The 24,788-nt window shown below is 44.0% G+C and overlaps 1 protein-coding gene across 1 annotated transcript in view; it reads right to left on the reverse strand.

Moving 5' to 3' along the window:
* The window catches only part of farp2 (FERM, RhoGEF and pleckstrin domain protein 2), a 35,972-nt gene that overhangs the window by 10,487 nt on the left and 697 nt on the right, over window positions 1-24,788 (reverse strand). Inside the window, exons 2-13 of the mRNA XM_083648258.1 lie at window positions 24,466-24,702; window positions 15,363-15,467; window positions 13,505-13,547; window positions 13,347-13,425; window positions 12,215-12,312; window positions 10,743-10,857; window positions 7,096-7,243; window positions 6,909-7,004; window positions 6,585-6,748; window positions 6,038-6,106; window positions 5,850-5,907; window positions 5,431-5,689 (exon numbers count right to left, since the gene is read on the reverse strand). Of these exons, the coding sequence (XP_083504384.1) occupies window positions 5,431-5,689; window positions 5,850-5,907; window positions 6,038-6,106; window positions 6,585-6,748; window positions 6,909-7,004; window positions 7,096-7,243; window positions 10,743-10,857; window positions 12,215-12,312; window positions 13,347-13,425; window positions 13,505-13,547; window positions 15,363-15,467; window positions 24,466-24,678 (1,447 nt within the window). The 5' untranslated portion in view covers window positions 24,679-24,702. The remainder of the gene's footprint in view (window positions 1-5,430; window positions 5,690-5,849; window positions 5,908-6,037; window positions 6,107-6,584; window positions 6,749-6,908; window positions 7,005-7,095; window positions 7,244-10,742; window positions 10,858-12,214; window positions 12,313-13,346; window positions 13,426-13,504; window positions 13,548-15,362; window positions 15,468-24,465; window positions 24,703-24,788) is intronic.

The raw sequence follows: 24,788 nt of genomic DNA on the forward strand, positions 1-24,788 counted from the left end.
GAAAGGGGAGACGGCAGCGCAGACCGAGGCGTGTAATGGTTCCCACATTTCCCCCCGCCATTGTTTTCAGAGCGATAGCCCTCTACAATGGAGGCCAAATGATGTATTGCCAACTCTTATATGAGCCTGATTACATTACAGTGAACCGACGTGAGTGCTTTTGTTCTGCCTGTGAGCTTCGCTACTCAACCAAATGAGGAGAAGTACAGCAGATGAAACGCACGGCTGTACCGCTGACCAAGCCATGGGTCACCACAGCTGCTCTTCTCTTTCTCTCAAGAAAAAAAGAAAAATCTGGAAAAAAAGGAGGTGGGGGACGAGGAGGACTGGTAGAAAGAATAAGAAAAAAAAAAAAAAAAAGTCACTACTCGACCCGGAAATAATTGCCCACGGAGAGACTTATCAGGAATGTGGCGTGTCTGGGAGGCCCACAGTGGTTTACAGTTGATCTGAAGTGTCCCATGGGGGGGGGGGGGGGGGGGGGTGACAGGAGAGAGGAGAGGATGGCCGGCAGGCTCCACAGTGGGGGAACGGGGGTTGCAGTGGAATGACTTGGCACTCGGCCTATCCAAACAGGGAGCACACACACACTCAGCTGGAATGAGGATGAGGAATCTCGTGTGCGAGGAGCACTACCCAACCCCCACCAGCATAACAGTCAGACCTGCTGCATAGAAGAAGAGGGAACGTCTGCCTCGATTTATTCACTGCCTAGGCTTCTTTTTGTCTAATTGTATACATTGATGAGCCCTTCATCAGACCGCACTGAATTTAAACCGATCAACTTCAGAGCTATAGAAGAATATGTGAGACGCTGTGTTGTTCAACAGATAGCCCAGGGTGTATTGTCTGAAGTAAACTGGAAAAAGAGGACAATTTGGATACAAATTAAAGTATGCTGCTCCTATGTGTCCCATCTAAAATATGTTATCTTTTTTAAGCATTTTACATGGGGGGGAAGGGGGGGTTACAGGTCAGTCCCATTGAGATACATTTAGCTCTAGTTTTTTCCATTAGTAATTAGAAGAATGATGATGGTTAAAGCAGCACACCATGTTAAGAGCGAACCACTCCATGTTTGTAGTTTGAAAATGTCTCCAGCATTGCTCTGGGGTTGTGGATAGAAAGGCAGGAGATGTCAGTAAATTGGAACAAACGTGTTGCTCTACTGGAGGTCTGTGCCATGCTAATGCTACCTGTAATACCATTTCATTCTTGGCCCTTAGGAAAAGAATAGATTGGTAAATTTACAAATGTCCACCACCACCGGGTTTTCTACAGTCGAGATCATTGGCACACCATTGCTCGTTTGATTTCAGTCTGTCACCTCAAAAGAATTTTAAGTCTGACATTCAAGGTACCCAAAAGTGATTACTTTATTCTTGAGAGTAAAACATACAAACATAAGTACAATTTGTTGAGTATTAGTAATTATACATGTTCATCAGGAGTAAGTGTTGATTACTTGATGCCTAAGTGCAGTTATCTTAGCTGGTTATATTTTTCAGCCTGGCATTAATTGTTTAGAGGAGATGTGGGATGTATTAAAATGCAGACAAGGAATCAAGGCTGATCAAAACAAAAGCCATCAAGAGAAACTCTACATCAGATCTAGACTTTTCACTAAAGTACTGATTGGCACAAAATAAGCTTCCACACTGCCCAAGGTGTCCACACTTGTGTGATTGTAGAGAGGCTTAAAAAAACACACCTTTGAGAATGTTTTTCCTGGTTCTTTTGAGGATTTTCATGAGGGGAAATGGTGATCTGCCATCCTTCAAAATGACAATGAGAACAGAACTTTCATCAGTAAAGTTCTATTGGTTTCTGGAGAGAAAAATCTGAATCCAGACAGCCCCTTCCCTACATAGATGCCGAGACGAAAAATAAGAAAGCTAATGGAAAGGTAAATGGGAACACACACCTGAGATATGCGGTAAAAGCAAATTGAATGAAAGGCGAAGTAAGTGCTTTAAGACACTGCTGTACAAGTGCTGACTCTGCGATGTAGACAAATAAGAAGACAGTACAGTACAGAGAGTACTGTACAGAGAGCAAAGAACACTTTGCAGAAAGCCAAGCGATAAAGTGGGTTCAAATGAAAGGAAATTAAAGTGGGACTTGGCAAGTCAAGATTGTTTTGAGGGGGAAATGACATCAGTGCTGTAAAGAAATACTACTGATTATTTTTATTCAAGCACAATATTAGCTTTGCACGTTCTATGGCACATAGTAAATTCCTTCCAAGACAGACTTGATGTTCCCACATAAAACCAGAGCAGACACCAAAGATAAATCTGAGGTCTGGAGGTCAGACTAAAAAAGAAGTTATGCGCGGCAGCATGTTACAGATTGACCACATTTATGACTGCAATCCATTTTCATTTATCAAGACTATAAACAGGCAGTTTCAAACATTCCAGCTAAGATAAAAGTGGCGAGAAAGTCAGAACTAATGTGCAAAAGACCCCTGCTGCCTTCCAATAAAACAGAATAGCATCTTCTTGACATGCTGATAGCCAACGCCAAAGCCCAAACATGTTTATCATAAAGAGTAGCATGCCAGAATAGAGACAACGCAACATCGATCTCAATCCATGTAGCTGCTGCAATGAAAGCTTCATCTACTCCCAAAGGAATTCCTGGAAGCTCCAAACATTGAACACTTCAAATGTTGAATCGCGCTACTTCTAGATGCTCCGCATTCTAAATGTTAATATTGAAGCAGTCATACTAACACACACCATCATACACGGTTTACTACTTTGTCAAAGTTTTGCAAGATACATTCATTTGATTGAAAGTGGTGTTTACAGTATACTTATTGGCTCAGCAGTAACACTGCTTACATTCTTCAACTGAACTCCACACTGAATAACTTGACTATTTGGGTGAAAAATATTTTTTCCTTGCTTAAAATATCATAAACCCAACAATTATAAGATGCACGTAAATTTTTGAGAGCTATCATGTGCCGTGCATTAGTTTGATGTACAGAATGCTACCAAGTACTACGACCAGCAGATGTCACTACGGCACAAACTGCAAATGGATAGTGGCTCCATTGACATTTCTTCCATGTACATAAGGCCCCTTAGGGAACACTAAACTAGTATCAATTTAATTTGTACCCTGAGAGCGGAGTTAGAATAATCAACTAATTCACAATAATATCACAAATTTCACAGATTGATAATTATTATAGTCAAAGTAAACTGCATAAGACATGCTTAAGAAGTGAGATTTAAGAGCTAAATTATTATTATTATTATTATTATTAGTGTTTGTTAAGTGCTGTTTAAAAGTGGATATCACATTCCTTTAGGCCTTCTTACTATCTTGGTGTCAAATTATAGTGAATATAAGGGAAGAATTAATCCTCAAAGAAAACCTAAGAAGTCTATATTTACACACAAATTCTGTTTCTCGTCAATATTTTTGTGTTTCACTCAAACTAAAACGGGGAGACAAATGAATAGAAAGTGGATGCAGCATAACATTCTCCTGACATCCCTCGAACTATGGGTAACTGCTTATTCAGATATGAACGAGTAGAAAATCTAACTAGACAGCCCTAAAATATTATATTCTTCAATATACCAAATAGGCAACACTTAAGTTACATCCTTCAGAAAGTTATGAATAATATTCTAGATACAATGGCACTAAAATGAGACAGCGTTGTTTAAGTGTATAGTCGTGTTTTGAAGAACACAAAAAAATTGTTTTTTTTTTCTTTTTTTCTGCAAATCCTTGAGGGATGAGAGCAACTCTATCCCAAACCCATCATAAACGTATGTGCTCTACAGAAGCTGATGGCTGGAGATAAGGCAACTGAAAAGACAAAGAAACTTTGCCATTCAATAATCTCATCAGAACTAAGACTTATGAGCCAAGGCTCACAAGGCGGCAGTGATAGAAAAGCACCATGACCTGACCTTGGCCGGAGTAAGAGGTCCGCTCAAAAGCAAAACACCTTTGTGACACATTTTTTCCACTCTTCAGTATACAGACTTCTTGATTTGCGGAATTGCACCAACTGTGCAAAGAAGCAGAGTGGCACTGATGGAGTGCAGGCTGGGAGAAATGAACACTAAATACAAATAGGTGGTTGGACATCAGGAGTAAATTTATCAACCAACAACCACTTTGATGTGCACGACCAACTGTCATTTTTTGGCGGGACCGCAACAGCGGGACCAGCCCTATAAATGTGAATGTCTGTCACTGACTGACTGACTGACTGACAGTCAAGACATACTGTAAACTAGGTTTTGACCTAGTCTGGTTACCTGCCTTGTGATGGCTAAAATAACTTTAAATGTTAAAAGTGTTGATAAAAGCAAGTTTACATGTTAATTATTTGTGATTACTGAACTACCGTACATGTATTTTGAGTTACAACGGAATGTTGAAATTGTAAAAAGCTTGTATTCCATCTGCAACTCCTACCCTTCAAAATGATCCTCTGATACAGCTGTGATCGGGATGCTATAAAAATACAGGGGCTTTACATTTGTATATGAGGGGATCCAGAAGGGTCCGCGAGGGTCAGAGCCTGTAGGTTGTGGCACTGAAGGAGGAAGCTCTCTATCCCACTGCCCCCTGTCAGGGGATTACTGTAAAACAGGTTCTGCTCAGGGGGAAGGCCGCTGTCCGAGCCCCAGTCGGAGTCAGAGTCCGAGGTGCCGTTAGCGGAGCCCTCGGTGGCCGTGGGCGGGTAGCTGAGCTGCTCCAGCTGCTCCACCAGGTCGCTGAACTGCACAGCGGAGCTGGACTCGGAGCGCACGGAGTAGGCTGGGAAGTTGACCATGGAGCTGGCCTCTGAGGGGTTGTCTGAGCCTGGCAGACGCAGGGAGGAGGAGTCAGGGCCTCCGTAGCCCGCCGACAGGGACTCGCCCGCAGAGCTGAGCCCCAGGTTGTCCAGGGAACTGCACTCCGAGCGGTTATTCATCAAGGAGCTGGTCTCCGAACGACCGACGGCACTATCAGAGAAGGGATTGGTATTCCCATTCAGGTCCTCGAGGCCCAGGCCGAAGATACTGTTTTTGCCGAGGTCAGATTCCTCAACATAATCGAACTGATCTACTTTATCGTTGAGCCCAAAAGAGTAGGCCTCCGCCGCCCCACCGTAAAAGGAGATTTCCGTTGGATCATCATCTATGAACTCCTCGGTGACATGCAGCTGTGGACTGACCATTGAGAACATGGGATTCTGTTTTGCACGCAAGAGCTCCGCCTCAAAAGCCTCAGGTGTAAGAACCCCCTTCCTCTTCCCTCCCACTCCTCCCACAGAGCACCCGGTTCCCCTTCTCCCACCATACTCACTATCCTCATTGCCATTTTGGGAGGGCTGTGATTGGGAAGTGCTACTCTCTACACACACAAACAAGGGGCTGCAGTCTCCTGCTGCCTGGTTGCTAGGGGCACCTTGAAAAGCGTAGTGAGACGGGGAAGCGGCCTTGACAGGTTCTTCCTTCGGAGGGCTGGGGGGCCTGGTGGCTTGCGGCGTGGACTGAAGCTGCTGCTGCTGAGGAGGCGCTGGAGACTGGCTCAGTATGGACAAGGCCTGGGGCTGAAGGTGCAGTTCCGTTCGTGGGAGAGCGCTAGAGATGTGCGCTGGGAGGAAGGACACGGTAGGAGAGGAAGGGGAGCCTGGAGCCCTGAGGCTGTCATTGAATGACAAGTACTGAAACAATGCAACAAAGAGGACAGAGAAATGGGGAGAGAGTGAGGGAGTGGAAAGTAATGAGAGGACAAATGCATACACTTTTCCATTATAATACAATTTGTGGAATGTTGCAGCTTCGTTCGTCACAGAAATGCATCAACCCGACAGCTCCACTGACCTGTTTTGGCACATCTGTGGCCAGAGAGCGAGCAGACATTCGTATTTTACTGTTCCTCCTGAAGAAGAAAGAAGCCCATGTCAGATCAGATGAAGGCCTCGGGGCAGATATTTTCTAGTTGGTAAGAATTTGGAAGGCAAATAACTTTTCTCTCTCTCATATAGCCAACACAGGAATGATGACAGTACCTCTGGTATGGCGTCCTCTTTACTCCACTGTCCCGGACATACTCCACTAGTTGCTTCTGGGTCCTCCCACTGACAGACAAGAGTTTAGAGTCAAACCACTGAATCACAAAACGATCTTTCAACAAGAGATTTCAGACATCAAAGGTGACATTTAATGTATGAGTGTTTTCCCTACCATTGTTACCACCCCCGCAACGGGACACCCACCCCCCTGATCAAATTCTAAATGATGTTTATTTATATTATTTGCCTAATTTATGTGCACCCGTTTCATTTCAGCTCGGTGTTAGGGTCTACTGTGTCTGTGCTGTGACACTAGTTTCTCTCCTTTCTGTGCAGACAAGACAGAGAAGTGAGATGAAGGTAGCAACCTACATAGCCTGACACACATCCATTAGTGCTGTTGAACATCTCTGCGTTTTAATTAGATCGTCGTCGTCTTCCCCCCCCCCCCTCAACAAAAAAACTAAAAGCAAACCTAGGGGAAACACTGTGTATGCTAAGCCAAACATGCCTTATTGTGTTACATCACTACAAAGTGTATTACCTGTATCTAAAGGAGGAGCCCCTAGTGAAGAGAATAGCTTTGGATCTGGGTTGGGGTTGGTCAAACAGCCGGAAGAAAGAGTGGTGTTCCACACAGTTCTTCCAAAAGATTTTACACTGGTCTCTACTGGCCATCATGAACTCAAGAGTATCCTGATGGGGGCCCTAAAACACAAAGATCATAAAGTAAAAGAATTAAAACACACAATAAATCGGTCTCTATCAAGCATGTGGAATATGACATGTAACATATGACAGATGACATATTCTTCAGGCAGGTCTTTTTGTTTTGAACAAGGGAATGAATCTACTCATTAATACATACATGAACCTCTGGGTGGAGCTTGATCAGGAACCGTTTTCTCTTGAAGCTCAGTTTGCGAATCTTAGACCAATTGAAGGTATTTATTTTTGTGTTGCCCTGTGAGGAAAGAGAGAAGTTAAAATAGTAAATTGTAGGGACTGAGGTGTATGTGTTCACAGCAGGTGACAGGCGTGAGAGTGACAGTCACCTGAAAAACCTGAAGGCCCAGGTGAGCCACCGCCAGGTTGATCTTGGTGCCTTCCCGGTCGGCTGCTGGGTGGAAGCGGACTCCGTACATCTCCAGTTTACGGGCGATCTCCAGGACTTGGAAATCTGACTCAGCTGGAGTCTGACCCCTGGGGGTGACAATGTGCAAAACACATGAACAACATGATCTCCGGAATAACTCTTCAAACTGTTCTTGGGAAAAGTGTGCAAGGAATTGATGTGGGATTCGTGAAACAATACAATTTGGAAGTTGTTTCTAATGCTGGACCATAATAGAAATGCTCCTACATGAACCATGTGTAACCATGTGCATAATATCTCATCCAGATTTTCATGCATTTGGCATCTGCAAATGGTTGCCCGTTTACAGTAATACAGCTCACCGTTTTGTATCAACTGATTTGTCCATGAAATGCAAAACACAACTTCAAGCCTTTACGCTTCCAGGGAATACGTGTCCAATATGTGCTTGGTTCAAAACACCAGTTGGCTCAACAGCTAATAATGTATTTAATCACAATTTGAGTTTCCACAATTAATCCTCAAGGATCACCAATATTCAAACATTTTTGTTTGATTCAAAATCTCCGCTGTAGAAAACACAAACAAGATGTTGACATAAGATGCCGAAACTTAAGTGCAGTAAAATAATGTTGTTCCTAAAATCATCGAGTTTAATAATGATCAATAATTGTGATCACAAAATTTCTCAATAATCATGATTATTATTTTAGCCATAAGCTTTATTTTAGTCCTTTTATGGCTGTATTGTATTTGGCTTATTCTGGAAAAGTCATATTCAAAAATGGTGGGAAAGTGACAATTCAAGAGAGCATGGGTCATGTGAATTACAAAGTACTGAGTCAATTGCTTTTATTCTTGATCAGCCAAGGACTTGTCTTGTAATGTACATGGTGACTTTTAGAACGCAGGCTAAATTGAAGGCTATCATCGAGGTCTTGAATTTGCAATGGCAAGTCTTGGACAGGGTGTGGGCTTGTGGAACATGTACGTGTGTGTGCCGCCTAGTGACCATTTTAGTCATTCTCTTTGAATTGCCACATGAAATCTAAACAGCGGCAGATCATATCATGGCTAGAGTAGTTTCATTCATCCGACACTGTGGCGTTAAATCCTTTGAGGATTTTACAAGCATGATTTCAAACCATGTGATTACAACCAAACAATATGTCAGGAGGGGCATATCCACCCACTCACCACCACATTCTAATTTTGTTCATGCGTTAAGCAGTAAAATCTCCTTAGGCCCCTCCCCTGCCCTACTAGCCTTATGGCTAATAGACTGGCCAGAGCAAGGGATTAGGACTGGCTACTTGTCACACTGACAACTAAGAGGAGAGATTAACCGAGTTCCTAATCTGAGCCGCATAACCAGGTTGAGAGAGACACGATTGGCCATAGGACGAAGGACGGTGTCATGTGAACAGGGAAGCTGGCTGGGGGAAAGTGCTGTGAGCACAGATTACCATTAAAAGCAGGACTTTGAGAAGGTGCAACCCCTTCCCCACAGTGGGGTTGTTTAGCACAGCAAGAACATTTGTGTTAAACACACATTTGTGTTAAACGCCACATAAGGTGCAGGAAAAGGGAAAACCTCAACTGCTTAAAAATTCTAAAAGTCTGCTTTTTTTATTTTGTACGGTCCCAAAAACAAACAAAAACAGTGGCATTAAATTATTTAGTGTTAACATGTACACTTGATACACTTCTCTCTCCAAAAATGCAAACCACAGAAAGACAGTTGAATCTGAGGATCTTGTTGTGTGTTCCCTTTATTAAGGTCTCAGAAGAGACAACAACTATCAAGTCTGAACAGGTGAAGAGGTATGCACGATGCCTTTAAGAGAGGAAGCTGATACCTTGCATCAATCTACAATGTGAAACTTCCTTTCACTAGCAGAACACCCGTGCAGTGTATCAAGTGTACATGCTGCGTTCTCTGCACGCCCAACGTGTATGTATGCACTGGCAGGCTGGATATAGAGAGCCAAAGTCACCACCTACTTCCTGCTTCAGCACAGGCACTAGCGTCGAAAAAGTGAGTGGTGGTGAACGGCGAAAGACAATCCTTTTTTTGTTCCCGTTTGAATTGTGCCATTAAGTACACATGTGATTCTTCCTGAATTTAAAATATATAACCTTGCATGTCAAGGAAGTCACAGTTTGTCGTAAAACTGAAATGTCACGTTTAGTTTTGTATGAAACAGTTTAACTACATCTCTCTTCATCTTCATCTTCAACTGCTTATCCGGGGTCGGCCCGCAGAGGTAGCCGTTCTAGCAGGGGGACCCAAACTGCCCTTTCCCTGGCCACATTAGTCAGCTCTGTCTGGGGGATCCCGCGGCATTCCCAGGCCAGCGTGGAGATATAATCTCTCCACCTAGCCCTCGGTCTGCCCCGTGGTCTCCTCCTGGACGTGCTTGGAACACCTCCTTAGGGAAGCGACCAGAACCACCTCAACTGTCTCCTTTCTACGCAAAGGAGCAGCGGCTCTACTCCAAGTCCCTGATAACTGAGCTTCTCACCTTATCCCTAAGGGAGATGCCAGCCACGCTCCTGAGAACAAGAGGAACAATATGGATTCCGTCCTGGTCGTGGAACAATGGACCAGCTCTGCACTCTCGCAAGGATCCTGGAGGGGGCCTGGGAGTATGCCCATCCGGTCTACATGTGTTTTGTCGATTTCGAGAAGGTTTATGACTGGGTTCCCTGGGAGATACTGTGGGAGGTGCTGCGGGAGCATGGGGTAAGGTGGTCACTACTCAGGGCCATCCAATCTCTGTACGCCCAAAGGGGGGGGCTGTGTCCATGTTCTTGGCAGTAAGTCGGACTTGTTCCCGGTGGGGATTGGCCTCCGCCAGGCCTGTGCCTTGTCACCTATCCTGTTTGAGATATTCATGGAAAGGATTTAAAGGCGTAGTCTCTGCTTTTTGCGGACAATGTGGTGGTCCTGATGGCATCATCGGTTCGGTACCTTCAGTACTCACTGGATCGGTTCGCAGCAGAGTGTGAACTGGGGTGAGGATCAGCACCTTTAAATCTGAGGCCATGGTTCTCAGCAGGAAACTGGTGGATTGTCTACTCCAGGTAGGGAATGAGTCCTTACCCCAAGTGAAGGAGTTCAAGTCTCTCTCGGGCTCTTGTTCTCGAGTGAGGGGACAATGCAGCGGGAGATGATTGCTTTACCGCACCATTGTGTCAAAAAGAGAACTGAGCCAGAAGGCAAAGCTCTCGATCTACCAGTCGATCTTCGTTCCTACCCTCACCTATGGTCATGAAGGATGGGTCAAGATCGTGAATACAAGCGGTCGAAATGGGTTTTCTCAGGAGGGAACTACATCTCTCGTCTCACACAATATACGTCACACCAACACCAAGGGTCGGCCATTAATCTGAGCATTTGGCCATAATTAATCGTCCATAAATACCTAATAAAGAAATCTGGCTCCATTAGTTCACCCGCAGGGGTGGTCTTTGAAATTTCTGAAAGATTCAGAGCGATCGCACGAAAAATGGCATAGCTGTGACCAAACAATTCCCCTGTGTTATTATAGGTCAGGATATAGGATACAGAGTAAAAGGACTAAAGGAGAGGCAGAAACTTACAGGTGCCGGCGGTGGAGGTCCAGGATCCGCTCCTGCACCTTGTCTTGGTAGGGCAACAGCTTGTTCGCCTTCAGGAAGTCCCTGTCTGCTATGTCATCAAAGTCTCCAATCTCCGCTGTAGTTTGAGGAAGAGGGAAACATTTGTTATTCTTTGTAGAAGGTAAACTGGTATTAAAGAGGCAATAATTCCATTCATTGTTCATAAACAACACCACCACCACGAGTGAATAACAGGGTATAAAGGGGAATTGAATATGTTTTTTATTGTCCCATAGCCCAAAATGACCATTATATATTTACAGGGATTTGATAGGGTTGTTCATCAATACCAATGACTCAACAATTACTTCACCAGACACCGACCTTCCTGGTGTTCATTAAACTAACTTTCCCACACCTACTCTGTTTTGGAAACACAACCCCCTTCACATACTGTATTCAACTGGAGGACACAAGTCTCAACACATTTTGTTCTCAAGGCAAAAAAGCAAATGGCAAAGCAGTACTAATTTGCATGGTGATACACTACCTCTTAACTAGGGGACTGTCCAATATTTGGATGGGGTGGGGTAAAATATGTATACTTTTTTTAATCAACTGCCCTCCCTGACATTTATATTATTTTCTCTCTGCCCCTGTGTCTGTTGAATTGTTCCATTGTGAAAATGTGACATTAATATTTATGTCCATTATAGCAGGGGTTCCCAACCTTTTTTGTGCAAAGGACCGGTAGATACATGGAAAAAAAAGTTGCGGACCGGTTGTCAATTTTAATGGTTTTAGTTACATATATATTTTCTCACCAGGTGGCAACAAAGGGTAAATAACAGCTTTTTGTGTTGTACTGTATGTAGCCTATACAGTATTTATGTTTTTGTTTTAACTACAAACATAAATAAACGTCAACTTGAAACTATGTTTCAACTACCACACACAACCTATAATATTATAGCCTATGTTTATTAATTAATTATTGTTGTTTTTTTAACCGGCTCGCGGCCCGGTACCAAATGCGTTGTGGACCACTGCATTATAGAATACCATACATTCAGGCGGTGCGTCATCATAGACGCGTGGTCAATGGGTCAGCATGGGGGAAATCCTCCCGTTCTCCCCATTCAGCATAGTTAGCATTTAGCTGCTAGCCCAGGCAGACAGGATCGTGGATTCAAGCCCCACAGTAAACGTACATCTGAACAGACCTGTAGTCTAGAGCCGCAGCACCTTCCGCAGGTGAGTCAGCCCATTGATATATATGGGGGGTCCCTACCATACGTCCTACTGACACAATACCGGAAACAAAGTTTTGTGGGCGTTCCCACAGACTGACTGTATCTATAAGCTGTGCCAGAGCCATTGTGTGAGTCAGAAATGACTTAATGTCCCTTTAAATAACAAAATGCAAACCTTCACCGGCCATTATTAGACAATTAACTAGTGTGGTGAATAGACGGGCCTGGCCCTCGACATACACTGGACCAGATGAGAAGACAGCAGCGCTCCAGTATTCTCTGTGCAGGTCAACCTGCTGTCCATCAGGTCTCTTTTCATCTGCAGGGAGAACAGATACCTGTGAAAAAGCACAGAGGCTTAATGTCCATCTGCTCCTATTCACCAGGAATAAATAGCACAAGACAAGTCTATCAGGGATTACGAAAATTACATAAAATTAAAGGGTTATCATCAATCATATCATATCTCAATATAATGTTGACATCAAGTTGCAAAAAGAAGGGGGGGGGGACACACCCTAAAAACCATAAACACCATACTAATAACCCAGCCCCCCTCTCCATCCATTGTCCTGTCCCATAAAGCCAAAAAATAAAATAAATAAATAAAATAATAAAATGTTTGAGCTATCTAAAACAGTTAGGGTTTTGGTATCAGCTCCCCCCAGAATCAATCAAACAGCAAGAGCTTCTTTCTATTTAGAACCTCTATTTTGCGCCGACGTTGAACAATCATACAGGGAGATTTCCATTGTTGAAGAGTGTTTTAAGGAGTGCGTCTCTCACTTTTACTCTACTGGAAAAACTTGCTTTTATTATACTATCAATATCACTTTTGCTCTCTCCACCTATTGTACACATACTGAGTGCAACAAGTTCAGGCACATTCTCTGGGGTTGTTAAAAGGCATTCTGGTAAATGTAGGAAATCATCAACCCAAGTAGTAGATAGGAGAGTTTGAGGGAAAGTGGATAGATACACCCAAACAATGTATTAAATCTTAAAATAATAATATGGTTGTTATTATTATTATTATTATTATTATGTGCCATTTGCAACTTTTTATCAGACATATTCTCGATTAGAAGTAGCTATATTACGAAACCGTTTAAGTGAGCGAAATGGTAGTCAAACACTAGCCTGGGTGAACCCAGCCTTCAATATGACGTCACAGACTATATGCCTGTAACGTAGTAGATAGAGGTCACTTGGAGGCTGGGTTTACCCAGGCTAGGCAAACTCTGCTTTGTTTCATGAATCAGGTCTCACGGGGGCGCAGAACGTACGTGCTAGTTGCCACTAGTAGCTCTCCCTGTGTGTCTGGGGTTTGTTTCTGGGGCTTACTATCCAATAGGACATGCCAGTCACTGACCTTGTGTACTCCTCCTGTAGCTGACCGGGGTCTGGAGGGAAGAACTTCACTGACAGTCTAAACAATGCATTTGTCGGTCCTGAAAGACATGAAAACAGATTAGCCCACTTTCACACTTGCGTCTGGGGGCATTCGAGTTGATATATGAGCACACTTACTTCTCACTTGTTTCACAATGGGTTTTGTGGGTTCCAACCAAACCTGAAAAGACAGAATTATGTTTTTCACAATGTCATGAGCCATGCACAAAATCGGACTGACTGATCTGGTAATGACAACAAGAGAAGAAAAAGAAGAATCCTTTGCTACAGTCCGTGTGTGTGTGTGTGTGTGTGTGTGTGTGTGTGTGTGTGTGTGTGTGTGTGTGTGTATGATAGTAGAGGGATGTGGCAATGTTGTGGACAGAGTTTGGCTTCAAAGCCTCACTGTGGGAGCCTACTTGCCCCATTACATCTGGGCCTGATTGAGGGAGGAATGCACTGACTAGGGCCAGACACAGATATACTGGGAAATTGATATCATCAGCTGATATTTGCCTAAATATTTCTTCTTCTTTTTTCTCTCTTTTTCTCCCCAATTGTACTTGGCCAATTCGCCCTGCTGTCCCAGTCGTTGCTCCACCCCCTCTGCCGATCTGGGGAGAGCCGTAGACAAGCACATGCTTCCTCAGATACATGTGCAGTCGGTAGCCGCTTCTTTTCACCTGACAATGAGGAGTTTCACCGGCTGGAGGATCTCAGTGATGATGTCATCAGTGATGATGTCATCTGTGATGATGTCATCAGTGATGTTCTTCCTGGCTGAGGCTATAAGATGAGTGATGATGTCATCGGTGATGTCATAGAGCAGGCGAGGCCGCATAGCGGCCGAGCCGCAGTGATGCGCAGTGGGCAAGCTGCAGGGCGGGTGAGGCCGTGAGCCCGCGTAGCGGGCGAGGCCACGAGCCCGCGCAGCAGAGCGAGCACAACAATCGAGATTGCTAGTATATATTAGTTTCATGTAAATTAATTATTGGAAACAATACAATACAGTTACCGGATGCCCTTAAATGAAAACCGACTTTCTTTGGAAAATATCAGCTGAAAAGCCATTGGGTCTTGTTAAAATTAACAGGCATCTGTGGTCTTTTCAGCTTGAAATAGTCACCGGCTCTGTCCCCTTTGAAGATGCCATCGTAAATGTTTTGCATCTGTCCTCTTTTTCTTTACATAAACATCCAGGTGGTCTTCAATTCTAGTTCTGTTTCTAGATCATCAAAACAATGGAAAGTCTTGAAATTTATATTTGGGCACTGAAAAAAATGATTCCTACTGAATTATATACTGCTTAAAACAAAACTAACTTACTGTTCTATACTGCCGTGTACAGAAATGTCTTAAAAGCTGATCTGCTGCCCAGATTAAAGTACTGCTGTTAGAGAAGTGGACTTTATATTATCAAGTAACACTGACGCTTATATTTCTGGTTTCTACTCAATCTAAACCCTAGTTACGACCTTTGACCTTTACAATACACAAAACAGTTAATGCCGTTTGCCTTTGTATAGAGACACTGCATGTAATAATTGGCCACGCCCATCACGGGGGAAGAGCTCCGTTCATTTCCACACACCAGCGTCATTTTCCTTGAATTAAACAGCTAAAAGCTGTTGTGTGGTGGGCTGCGCAGAAAACAAATGTAAAAAATCGCCAGTTAAAGTTTTTTTGTACTCCTGAGCAAAACAAGGAAGCCATTGAGAATTGGCGAGAAGAAAAATGTGGATCTAGCTGTCAAGAAGTAAGTTGGAGTGTTCATCTTCCGTATATACGATATTTTGGTGCAACACGCAACCATCTACGTGACATAGGAGAACGCCAGGATTGGACAGGAGTTTGTGTTTTCCCCCGTCTTGGGCGTGGTTTCTGAATGATGATGCGTTACGCAGTGTCTCTATAGCAGTAAGGAATCCGGAAGCAGAATACTGCATGTCTCCAATTCATATAGGGAAACGCGGGAAACAGTTGCTGGTATACGTACCCAGTTCATCTGCATGTTCTGGAACTCCAGACCAAAGTAATCGCTCTCCATGAGGTTGCCTCTTTGGAAAACCTCCGAGAGAAGGGTCTGTCCATCAGCTTTCGACTGACAGAGAAGAAGAGAAAAGGAGGACATTAAAACAAACTACTACTATACAATTCAACATGTCAGTGGTTGGAGGAATGGTGTTAATTTGACAGAAAAAGGTGAAACTGAAAATTGCTTCATACTTTGAAACTGGCTGACTGCTAGATTATACACAGAGTTTAGATGTGCAACCAAGCCTGAACACCGTCTGTCTGTGTGGTGTGGTCGTGTGGAAAGGTTGGTGCTATCTTGTAAATGATCCACGTCATTGTCTGTCTTATGGCAGTACTGTGTACACTGCTGTCAAGGTGAGTTTCATTGATTATTTTGCGTGAAGGAAATTTGGTATGCTGCACATTTACAAAGTCCAGCAGGCCCTGAACAGAGCAAAGCAGAATCACAAGAAGGAAATGTGCTGAAGTTTACCTTCACAACGCTCTGGGGTTTGTTTTCACTAAACGAAGGGCTAATTACTATGTACCAAGAACACACTGCAGTTGAGGTTTGGAATCCTAGCCTGTGACTTTTTGAGAAAATTATAGCCTGAAACATCTGGTTGTAATGTAAAATAGTATTTTTAAAAGCCTTATAAAAAGAACTGCTTTGCAAAAGTAAAGCATTACAACTCAAAGAGTACCAGGAGATTTACTGTAGTTGATATTTTTCTTCTTTTTAATTGGGTATACAATCAAATATGCTCAGAAGAATTCAGAAAATCTATAAACTGCAGATGAAATTTAATGATACAACATCCACAATCCATTGTATTTTTTTCTGCTTTTCTGAGTATATAGATGAAACACTGGAGGGTTAAAATAGTTTGTCAGAGTTGTCTTTGAATGCAGGCCAAAACACACAGATACACATTACACACACAAGCACGCACGAATAAGTGGTCAAAAGTGGCCAACAGTCATCTTAAGTATTTTGAGGTATTGTGCCTCAGGTTGCTGGGGGTCAGTATTAAGTGCCAATTCAACAGACAAAAACAACATCAATCACCGAGCTGGGAGCAGCCAATAACTGCCAACAGCCAATAACTGAGGCACTTTTGAAATATATAAACAGAGTTGTAAGGGCTATGGTAAGGCCTCTAAAACCAAATCTTGGCTGATGCTGGGAATAAGACAACATTTCCACATAATAATAACCCTTACATTTTTTAAATGTCCCCTTAAAGTTTCAAAACTTTCCCTTCATTCCCTCAAAGTGCAATATGAACTACAACCCTGTGGATGCAAAATGGTATTTGTCGTGTCATTGCTACCTTGCTATTCGAGTTGTGTTGTACATCAGGGTAAACGGAGCATGATCTGACTTTTTTTTTCTCTGGGTATTTCAAGCATAATCAGCTAATCAGCATAATTTCTATTCAAATATGGGATTTACAATATACCTACTCTTAAATTAAATAACAATAAACTAGAGAGGAGTTTACACGGTTTTGTTTTGTTTTGCGTGGGGAAAAAACAACAAACAAGAACAATAATAATAATACAAATGCAGACTTGGGGTGCTGGATTTATGAGAAAACCAGCAAGCAATCCATGGCAGATTAGAATCAAGTGTTGACTGATTTCTCCCTCTTTAGCAGTCTTGAACGCACCGCTAGGTGTTGACTGGTGTGTTTTCAGAAGCCCCTCCCTCATGTTACTCATTACCCTTCAGCAGGAATGTAACTCCATTCACAGAGCTCTAGTCTTGAGGGGGAATACAAAATCCCTCCAGCCTCCTCCCCTGGGATATTCACCATTATCCTCCACAATCTGAGAATGAACGATGACATTTTCATTTTCACTGTGATCTAATTGCTCCCAGACAGCTGGGGGAAAGGACAAGGTACACTACTGTTACATTCAAATTCGCCCCTCGCCTCCCTCCGCATGAATACACAAAAGTATGCAATGTTGTGGCTGTGGACGGATTACGATGCGCTAGGGCCTAGCTCATTTCATATCCAGCATAATGTCTACATGGAATGTCCCCACAATGCAGGACTGTGCAGAGAATTCCCCTCAAAATAACTTCCTCTGGCTGTGGCTGAGCTGGGCTTATCTGTGTGTGCAATCACTTATTGTTGGCATTGGCAGATATCGCTGCAGCCTATACCGCCATATTTTAAGTATGGTTGCCATTTCTGCATTAAAGGACAGTAACAAAGAAGTGGGGAGAGCGAGAGAGGTAATACCATGTGACAAAGGCAGTTCATTTAGAACAGGGGTTCCCAAACTTTTGCATCTTGGGACCAAAAAAACACATTTTGTGTCTCCCTGGGACCCAAAACTCACAAAAAACATATGCTAATGAGTTGCCATGACGACCAGTTGACCACCCCCCACGGGTCCGTGACCGAAATTGGGTCCCGACCCATAGTTTGGGAAACACTGATTTAGAACACAACCTGGAGAGCTGCTGAGATGGAGCGCATGGCCTGTTGAAATAGGAGTAAACTGACATTTTCAAAATGTATTGCAGAGCAGTATGGCCACGACTTTGAGTTAAGGTGCCAACAAAAAAGCCTTAAGCCAGAGAAAAGCCACAAGTGTAGCTCACAGCACAAAATCCTAAGAATGGATGAATAATGTTGTTGGCCTTGGTCAACCAAAAGTAGCTCAATCCATCTGACTGTGAAACCAAGTTTGTCACACAAATCAGTGGGTAGCTACCTAGAAGTGCTTCTCATGCTTCTAATTCATGCACATCTGCAACGGCGACATCACATGTTGTCAGCCAACTTGTGGTTGTGGAGCAGAGGTCTCATCTCTGAGCTCTAACATTAGGGCAGGTCAGTGGGTCGCACAATCAAGCCCAGAAAGCAGCAGGGATTATGACAAGCAGATGTTTCCCTGGGAGACAAATCTTCCCTAGGCTACCGCCGCCTAGAAGCACCCAGTTTGAAACGCACCCAGCTATGTGAGAGAGGGCATCCCTGCCCATGCTTAGACCTCTTTCATACCAACAAACAGGGTTGGTCCAGGGTTACTTCACCCATGTTCAACCCTTCTTTTGTCCAATTCAAACACCAAGTCAGGCAACACTGGTTAATCCCTGGCCATGACAATTCAGACCCGACCCGGGTCACATCCCTGGAGAGATGCACAACAATTAGCCTAGGCTATTAGCATAACAAATAGCAAACCGGGTGGTGCCATTCACACTTAAATCAACCCTTGTCCGACCATGGTCCAACCCACCTCTTGAGGGGGGTCGCCAACCCGGGTCAGGAGACACTGGTTAATGCTTTCATTCATGCCTAAAATCAACCTGGGAATAACGCTGCTTGGACCCTTCGTGTGAAAGGGGTAATAGAGACCGAAGGATAAGAAATACAAAAAGATAAAAAACAAAAACAAAGGTGTAATCCAAATATTATTCCATCTTGGCTATGGCTAGGTTGCATCTTGCATGACATGTTAGGCATGGTTTACCAAATAGTGTAGCAGTTGATATTCCCCAGCCCGTGAGCAGCAGACTGCTCCGACAGAACCTCCTCCTGGCAGCAGAGCAGGCCTGTGTTTAGGCTTGTATTTGGCACAAGCTTTGCTCTTGGCATCAGGAGATTTCCCGACATACATTTGAAAGCTCCGCAGCCCATGGCCACTTTCACAAGTCTATGAGGAGATATTTCAAAGTTCAAAGGGGTCTTTGTTTTAATGGCAACTTCCATTCTATATGGTCAGCGATGATTGCTTTGCGCTACCTATTTACGAGATGCACCGGTGGACAGCTGGCCAGAGTTTGTTGGCAGATAAAACACTCTTGGTAATCAGGATCAGGTGTTTTAGCGCGCCTTCTGCTCGGGTCTGCTGTGTCACCCAGAAGCTATCCAACATCAGCCTGGCCTCCAACACACAAGAACAAATGCAAACTCCCCACAGAAAGGCCCTTTTGACGAGATAGCCCACCTGGGCAGTTGGCACTGAAGAAATGGGGGGGACACACCCTCAGTGCTCACAGCATCCCAGGCAGGAATCGAACCCAGGACCTTCTAGCTGTGAGGCAGGCGACACTACAGTGCTACCACTGCGCCACCGCCGGTGCCCCAGTTTAATGCCCAGAGTGAGCGAGCGGGCACGTTGATAACGTTGGGATTGCATCTGTTTTATTGTTAAGTGGCACTTTTACAAACTATTAATGTTCCCGTGTGATTTCATTTCATAAGTGGATAGTTACGTGGCTGGAATATTTGGAAGAGAAAACGCCAATTGGTGAGTAAAAAGTCAAAGTTGAATGGTTTCTTTTCTGTCTTGTATTCTGAAAATGCAACAAGACGATAGTGTTGCATTTTATGTTTTAGAGATAACTTCTGGTGGGAAAAATAAATGGAAAAAAGGGTCCGATGTGTTGGCTGTAAAATCGCCTTTTCCAGTATTTAACGTTACCGCGACCACTATTTGGCAGAGTGGCAGGCAACTTTTTGATACATCACAAACGTCTCACTTTTTGGCACATCGCCACTGGAGAACTGCTTTCTATATCTCTGATGTAATCTACATTGAAAAACTGAATTAAAAGGATGTCTTGCATAAAGCCTGCAGCACACTATGTCCACCTCCCCCACCCCACCCTCCCACCCCACTCTCTACTCCAGAGGATTTCCTCATGTGTGAAAACAACAATGCCTCATATGAAAGGGTATCTCCGGGGAATATCCGGAGCCGATTCAACGGACATAGTCCAGAGTTCCTATCTGAAAGTGGTTTAAGACAGGCGCGACCTCTTTCAAGAGCAGCCAACCATTAGCAATGGCTAAAAATAATAGAAGTGCAAGAGCAAGAGACATGAGCAACAAAGAGTGAGGGATTATTGATGAGATCCCGCATTAGCCTTTGTTCACACCATAGGCAGAACTGATGCTTGACTCACGCTGAACGTGAGCTCACGCCTAACTAACCGTTCACACCAGACACTCCTTTCCTCAGCGAGCGCCGGGCTCGGAGCTGCTCCACCGGCCCCTCCCCCCTCCATTCACTTCATGCATGGCAGCTTCAAGCTTCACGCTTGGAAAATAGGACTGAATCCTGAACGAAGGCGTGAGCGTGGCTTCAGCGTGACACACGCGCGCGCGGCTGCTGTGAAGGGCCTCGCCTGTTAACAAGGACCCCTAAATGAAACTTGTGGGTTCAGCGTAGGTTGAGCGTTGCTTCGGCGTATGGTGTTGAACGGCTACTTAGTCCTTCTAGACACAGCCATGAAATTGTTAAACTATTTTAATATACAGTGGGATAACTTGGTGGTAGTATGGTGCAGGGATGACAGACAGCTGAGTGCTCAGCTGTAGTGGCTGTCATTTGGAGCATGAGCACACTACTGGACTGCTGCTACTGTGGGAATCTCCTTTATGAGAATTGCATGTTTGACACGCACAAGCAACACATTCCTAATTCCAGTCCAGTCCTGGATCTACAGTGATGACCTTGATCACTTCTCCCAATCAATCGTTGTTATGATGACTGGGCTTAAAGTAAGTTGGATAGAAGTGAGTAATTAGTTTAATGCTGAATAATTTTATACAAAGGAAAGTGGAATTCTGCGACTTCAGAGACCAAAACTGAACTGGGCTATTTTAGATTACTAGTCTAATATGACTATATATCCAAATCTTAGAAGATGCTCAAAACAATGCGAAGGAAAGACTTTCAAACTTTGCTTTTCACACTGTTACACTTAATTAAATAAATATGTAACAGTCATTAACAAAAACAGGAGTAATACAGCACAATGCAACTAATATTAACTGACATAATATTTGTCTTCCACTACCGATGAAAGCCAGTGGTTTAAATTTCTCGTCCAAACTTCCTGCAGGGCTTCACTCCTGAGTGCGTCCCTTCCCCCACCGCTCAAACTGCTCCCTCTGAACTGCTCTTTTAACACCAGAAGCTTGCCCCTCTGTGCCTGTGCCCCCCTCCCCTCCCCTCCCCTCACTTGGTTGTCAACCTTGCTATTTATGTGCTTGTTTGCTAACGCTGAGCAAAGCCTGCCCAGCCAGGACTCCCTCCCACCAGTCCCCAACTGTAGCGCATTCTCACACAGCTAGGCTCCACATCCCACCCTCAGCCTTTACACATTCTCACACAGCTAGGTTCCACATCCCACCCTCACCCTCAGCGAGCTGGGAGTGAAGGCCAGCAGAGGGGCTGGCTGTGCTGGATAAAAGAGGCCTGTGTTTCCCTGCCCTGCCTCCCCATCCAGAAACCACAAGGCCAGGCTTTCTCCTGTGCTGGCTGTAGGAGGGGCCTGTGGACCAGAGCCATCCAGGCCAATGTCTGCTGACGATGACCATGCCAGTTACCTGCAGTGGACCAGGGCCAACAGATCAAAGCACATGCTCTGATTCCATTTGTCTATAGCAGTTTAAAGACATTAGACGAGCGTGAAACCAGGTATTCCGACTTGTAGCAGTCTATCCAATTACACCAGACGTATGTAAGATTATCACAGAAGATGAATGCATAAGGTTGCAAAGGAAAGCAGCAAGATGACAGAAGCAAGAGTGCACTGCATGTGTAGCAAGAGTGCACTGCATGTGTAGCAAGAGTGCACTGCATGTGTATGAGTCGAGAGGGGACAAACAGCAAGACAACAGAAGCAAGAGTGCACTGCATTGTGTAGCGAGAGTGCACTGCATGTGTAGCAAGAGTGCACTGCATGTGTAGCAAGAGTGCACTGCATGTGGAGCAAGAATGCACTGCATGTGTATGAGTCGAGATGGGACAAATTCTTTTAAAGCTTTCTTTTGATGGCATTTCTGGTCCATTAGACAGTAAGCAGTGAGAATTGTGGTAGGTAGGCAATAGCAGGCAGCAAAGGTTGAGAGGCAGTGTGCAGTATATGTGCCTCAGCCACCAGGGGGAAAGGCAGTTCCTTGAAGGCCACAACCATTTGAAACATTCAACGCTGCAATTTTGTGTCTATTTTTGCATACTGTAATACAGTATGTATGCATGGGAAAAACCAAGATAAAATTACAAGCCAGGAAAAAGAAGTTACAGTGTTACATTTGTTTTTCCCGTAAGTGATTGTGCTTAGATAGAGACATAGAAGAAATAATGTTCACTTAGTTTAGATTTAGCCGATGTATTCATTCAAGTCTGCAGCTGTTGTACTACAAGGAGATAAATGCTTTTCTTCCAACAAGCACCAACTCCTCAGACTGATTGAAGAGCAATAGGAGGGATGGCCAGTGGTGATACAACAGAGACCATCTTGTTCTTGCCAAACTGCAGTCTGCTTCACAACACGTTTGGTGTCATTCCCCTCTTGCGGCCATTTCTTTCTGTCTGCCAGCTCCTATCAACAGCATGTCCAAAGCATACTTTGAACCCTACAGACCAAGTTCAATTTCCTTTCAACAAGTGAGGTTTATTATTCTCCAAAAAAAACAAAAAATATCACATTTCTTCAAAGTTGACCAATTCCCCAGGTTGAACCCTGCATGGATCAACTTCCACAGAAATTAAACTTGTGTCTGTCAAATGTTATTACCTCGAGACTTTGAGACAACATATGGTGCATAAGATTATGAAACGTCTGCCTCAGCAGTGCCCCAAAACTACAGCTGTCAGAAGCGTTGTTGTTGTGGCTGCACAAGTATTTAGGCCAGAGTACTTCTTTATAACGACACTAAACTATTCCAACAGACCAGTGTGATTATATTACAAGGCAAAATACAACTCCTAGACCCACTGGTCATTGACTCCTCTGGTTGTTTATTCATTGTGGAGACTACACTTTGATTTACCCCCACCCCACCCCAGACAAGGCAGGAAGGCTGATCTGATATAGTGGCTTCCTCATTACTTCCTATTCGCCTAGTGAATGACTCCTGCAGCAGCTAGGCAAGTAAACAGGGACAGGCACTTCACTGATGTGGATCTCAAGTTTATTTAAACCAAGAGCAAAGAATTCCGCCACTGCCTAATTATTTTCATGCCCTTCAAATGCACCTACAAATTCTCTAGAATGGATCAATTGTTTTTTAAAGTAATTACAGTGCAAAAACATAGCAAACATTCGTGGCTGTAAATTCATGTACGTCAAAATACAGCTCAATATCGCTCTTCTTTAGACGGTATTTACGGTTGTTATAATCTTGCATTGCATGCACAAATAGATATTTATGTAGCAGATTCATCAACATGTTTCCATTTGGTCAGAAGAGTTGAATTTCAAAGTGACAGACCAGTGCGGACGTCGTTGTGCCTTTGGTGGCTGTGATGGCAGTCTGCCAGTTATATTGCCATTAAAGTAACATACACTAAAGAAATACAATACCAGATTTCAAAAGAGGCTATGTAATGTAAAGCCTGATGTTAGCCATTAAACGGCTATTTCTGTCAGTGCTATCGTAGATCTTCAGTCATTGGTCACTTATATTCAGTGCATCTCACTTCAAAAGAGGCCTAATGCAATTTCCCTCATTCCAGCATCTTCAGTTTAGGACAACGCACTGACGACGAATACACAGTTTGACGTTCCAATCTAAATAACTTCAGTTCACAGTGAGTTACAGCAATGCAAGCCGAAAGTCTAAGCAACACTAGAGACCACAGACTTGAAACCACTCTGAAAGCATCAGTTTATAAAGTTATATATATATAAATATGTTAAATGTTTAGTCCTGTGTGGTAGTATATCTAGTTCTGTGGTTGGTCAAATCTTAAGAACAGGGGAGAGAATTACAACTTGGGCCTGGAATCAGGAAACAAAAAAAGTGCCCCGGTGAGTTACACATTGTTGTCCGAATAAGAAGCCTTAAGAGGAGGAAGGGATTTCAGCGCCAAAGCCATGAGGCATCTGTCACAAACACCACACGCATGCCAGGGCTGCTCAGCACTAAAGTGAGTCAGATGTAGGCTACTCTCCTGTGTCAGATACTGTCTGCAGATCAGCACTAAAGTGAGTCAGATGTAGGCTACTCTCCTGTGTCAGATACTACAGATCAGATAACAGAAAACATGGAAACCCCGGAGGCTTTCTCTGGGCAATCACACATCAGTGAGAAGCAACTTACGTCCACATCATAAAACTCTTGGGAGTCATCCAGGCCCAGCACACGGATTTGTATTCCCCTCCCATGGCTTCTGCCCCCACTGGCCATGTTGACATGGAGGCTCTGACCCGGCTCCAACGTACTGATGCCAGCATTGAACTGGGCCCCCAGCCGGGTGCCGGGGGTCTGCAGGACCCGGTAGGACCCCTCGATGTCCCCCATTACTTCCCCCATTAGCGGCTCACCGCCTCACTCCTCCTGCAGACAGAGACAATAACACCATCAAGTAAAGTACCTGAGTATCTGATTTTGTCTCTATATGGTTATCAAGCTTCCATGGAGCT

This window comes from Poromitra crassiceps, assembly GCF_964638095.1.
Source record: "Poromitra crassiceps genome assembly, chromosome: 12".
Taxonomy (NCBI): domain Eukaryota; kingdom Metazoa; phylum Chordata; class Actinopteri; order Beryciformes; family Melamphaidae; genus Poromitra; species Poromitra crassiceps.